This window comes from Haplochromis burtoni, unplaced genomic scaffold, assembly GCF_018398535.1.
Source record: "Haplochromis burtoni strain Fernald_Lab_line unplaced genomic scaffold, NCSU_Asbu1 Contig_831, whole genome shotgun sequence".
Classification (NCBI taxonomy): Eukaryota; Metazoa; Chordata; class Actinopteri; order Cichliformes; family Cichlidae; genus Haplochromis; species Haplochromis burtoni.
In genome coordinates this window covers 111,302-113,904 of record NW_024583192.1, presented here as the reverse complement: position 1 = coordinate 113,904, position 2,603 = coordinate 111,302, and the positions used below count along the sequence as shown (strand labels likewise).

The window sequence follows — 2,603 nt, the reverse complement described above, 5'->3', positions numbered from 1 at the left end:
ATTATTACTGCTTTACGCTCTACACCTGGTTGCTTCGTTTTGTGTTTTTCTGTTTTGGTGTTTGTAAACATTTAAAAAGAAAGTTTAAAAAACTCTTTGGGTTTCCAAAGGATCTTTTGGAGTGGTTGAATTTTAATTAGATCTAAAAATTTGAATCTACAAATGGCTGGACAAAGTGCACCAACAACATCGATATAATAGACTCCAATTTGTTCATGGGTTAGCATGTCTTTATCCTGTTTTCCTTCTCTCACCCCAACAAATCACAGCAGATGGCCCCGCCCCTCCCTGAGCCTGGTTCTGCTAGAGGTTTCTTCCTGTTAAAAGGGAGTTTTTCCTTCCCACTGTCGCCAAAGTGCTTGTTCATAGGGGGTCATATGATTGTTGGGTTTTCTCTCTAGCTATTATTGTAGGGTCTACTGTACAATGTAAAGCGCCTTGAGGTGACTGTTGTGGTGATTTGGCACTGTGCAAATAAAATTGAATTGAAATACAGACAGTGTTTGGTGACAACTTCCTGTTATCCACTGCTTTCCCCCTGAGTTTCCCAGACATCAAACAACTGGCTCCAATCAAACCTGACCTGCGAGCGAGCGAGTCCAAAGTTTGAAATGTCGGTCAAAGAGAGTTTGGCCATTCATTTGGAATGCCTCGCTTCCTGGTATTCCCAGCAGCAATAGTGATAGCGGCAGTGTCTTGTAGAAAAGACGGTGCCCTCGTCGTTGTTGTCACACCACACCTCACAACTGTAGATTTGGCCACTCCTAGTATTGTAGCAGTTTCTCAGATGTTTTTTTTCTGTTTTGGCAGATTAAGGATGGCTTATTTCACCTGCATGGAGAGCTCCTCCTGATGTCTGTTCACAGCAAAATCTTTTATTTCATTGTTTTTGTTCATTAACAACTTGAAAACTGTCAGTGTGACAACAGTAAAGAGAGCCTATAACACAATAACTTCAGCAAGTTAGAATGAATAAACGACTCATATAAATGTGCTGTGTCTCATTATGAGTGATAATCAGCACCACCTTCCCCACTTGCATGTTTCATATTCGTGTGTTTGTCTAAAAGGACGATTTTACTCTACAAGCTCATGTCCAGCTATTCTGTGATCAGCTGCTGCTGCTGATTAGTACACTAAAGGGTGACACAGTGACGTCAGACCTGGTTTCCTGCTGATTCACAGATGTGGAAACAGCTGGCAGAGCTGCTTCATGATGACATCAACGAGTCACAAAAACAGGAACAAAGATGCAACACTTTCAGACCCTCGGGAGAAAATAAGTGAAGAATTTTATTTTCGATAATTCATCGATCAGTGATTTGAAGGAGGAAAAAAGACTCTGTCACGTGACTTTGTGTTTCCCTGCTAACAACATGGCTGCGGAGGATCTGCCGTCTGAGTTTGACGTGGTCATTCTGGGCACAGGTACTCCAACACCTGGTTTTAGGCTGTCTTCTATCCCGGACCATGTCGTGGCCGGGGCTCGGTCCGAAACATCCCGGGATCCCGGTGTAAACCGGACAAAACAGGGGTATGAGTAGGGATTAGCTTGCAGCTAACGGCCAATGCATTTTCAATAGCAGCGGCTAGCCGTTAACCCTCGGCCAGCGGTTAGCCCCTGGATACATACATAGACTCAGCGCCCATAAGAGATATTTTTAATAAATGTCTGATCATTCATTGATCACTTTAATAGGCAGGACAGCGGCTGTTGGGCTGACGCTAACGTTAGGTGCTTTAGCTTTTATCAGGGTTAGCTCGCAGTGCCGCTAACAGAGGCTAGCACTCCTAACATCCATCTGTTTCTTATGGATAGGAAGCTAACGGCTAGGCTACGTGATGCTAACTGTTTGTGTGCCAGGATGAATCAGCTGTCTGTGTGATCGAGTTATGGTATCGGAACAGAACCACTGAACCACTTTGAGTCCTAATGATCGACAGTCAATATTTAGGGTTTACTTTCATAATTATCAGTAGTAAAGTGATCACATGTTATCAATAACCTGATCGATACAGGATCAGTGCCTTCTTCTCTCCTTATCTCCTGTCCTTCATTTGTCTCTCGTTTGGTTCCCTCATCTACTTGTTTCCTTTTTCTTTTCAAGTTCCTTGTTTCCTTTCTTCCGTTTCCTGACCTTGTTTCCTTGTCTCCTGCTCTTGTTTCTGTCCTGTCCTTGTTGTTTCTAATTGTTCCCTCTCCTCCATTCCCTGTTTTCTTTCCTTGGTTCTTGTCCCCTTGTCTCCTCTTTTTGTTTTCTCTGCTATCTTGACTCGTTGTCTCCTTGTTTCCTCTCTCCTTGTGTCCTCCTCTCATGTAACTTCTTGTCTCTTTTCCTTGTTTTTCTTCCTAATTGTGCCTCCTAGACGTCTTTTTGTCTCCTCTCCTTCTGCTCTGTCCTTATTGTTTCTCCTTGTTCATTCCCTCCTCTGGTATCTCTCCTTGTTTTGTCTCCTAGACTTTTCTCCTTGTTTCCTTTCCTGTTATTATTGATGATAGATTTTGTGTGCAGGGCCCTGTTTCAGGAAGCCGGTTTAGAAAACTCAGAGTGAAAAACGATACTCAGGGTTGAGTAACCCCGAACTGTCCAACTCGGAATATT

General features: G+C 43.2%; 2 protein-coding genes across 5 annotated transcripts in view; both read left to right on the top strand.

Annotated features, from left to right (window-relative positions):
* Nucleotides 1–2,603, top strand: part of LOC102302433 (GTPase IMAP family member 7) — a 28,205-nt gene that overhangs the window by 23,360 nt on the left and 2,242 nt on the right. The window lies entirely within an intron of this gene.
* chm (CHM Rab escort protein) overlaps nucleotides 1,159–2,603 on the top strand; it is a 24,576-nt gene continuing 23,131 nt past the window's right edge. For all 3 annotated transcript variants that reach the window (XM_005950744.2, XM_042215818.1, XM_014330505.2), the window contains exon 1: nucleotides 1,159–1,428. In XM_005950744.2, the coding sequence (XP_005950806.1) occupies nucleotides 1,377–1,428 (52 nt within the window). In that variant the 5' untranslated portion in view covers nucleotides 1,159–1,376. The remainder of the gene's footprint in view (nucleotides 1,429–2,603) is intronic.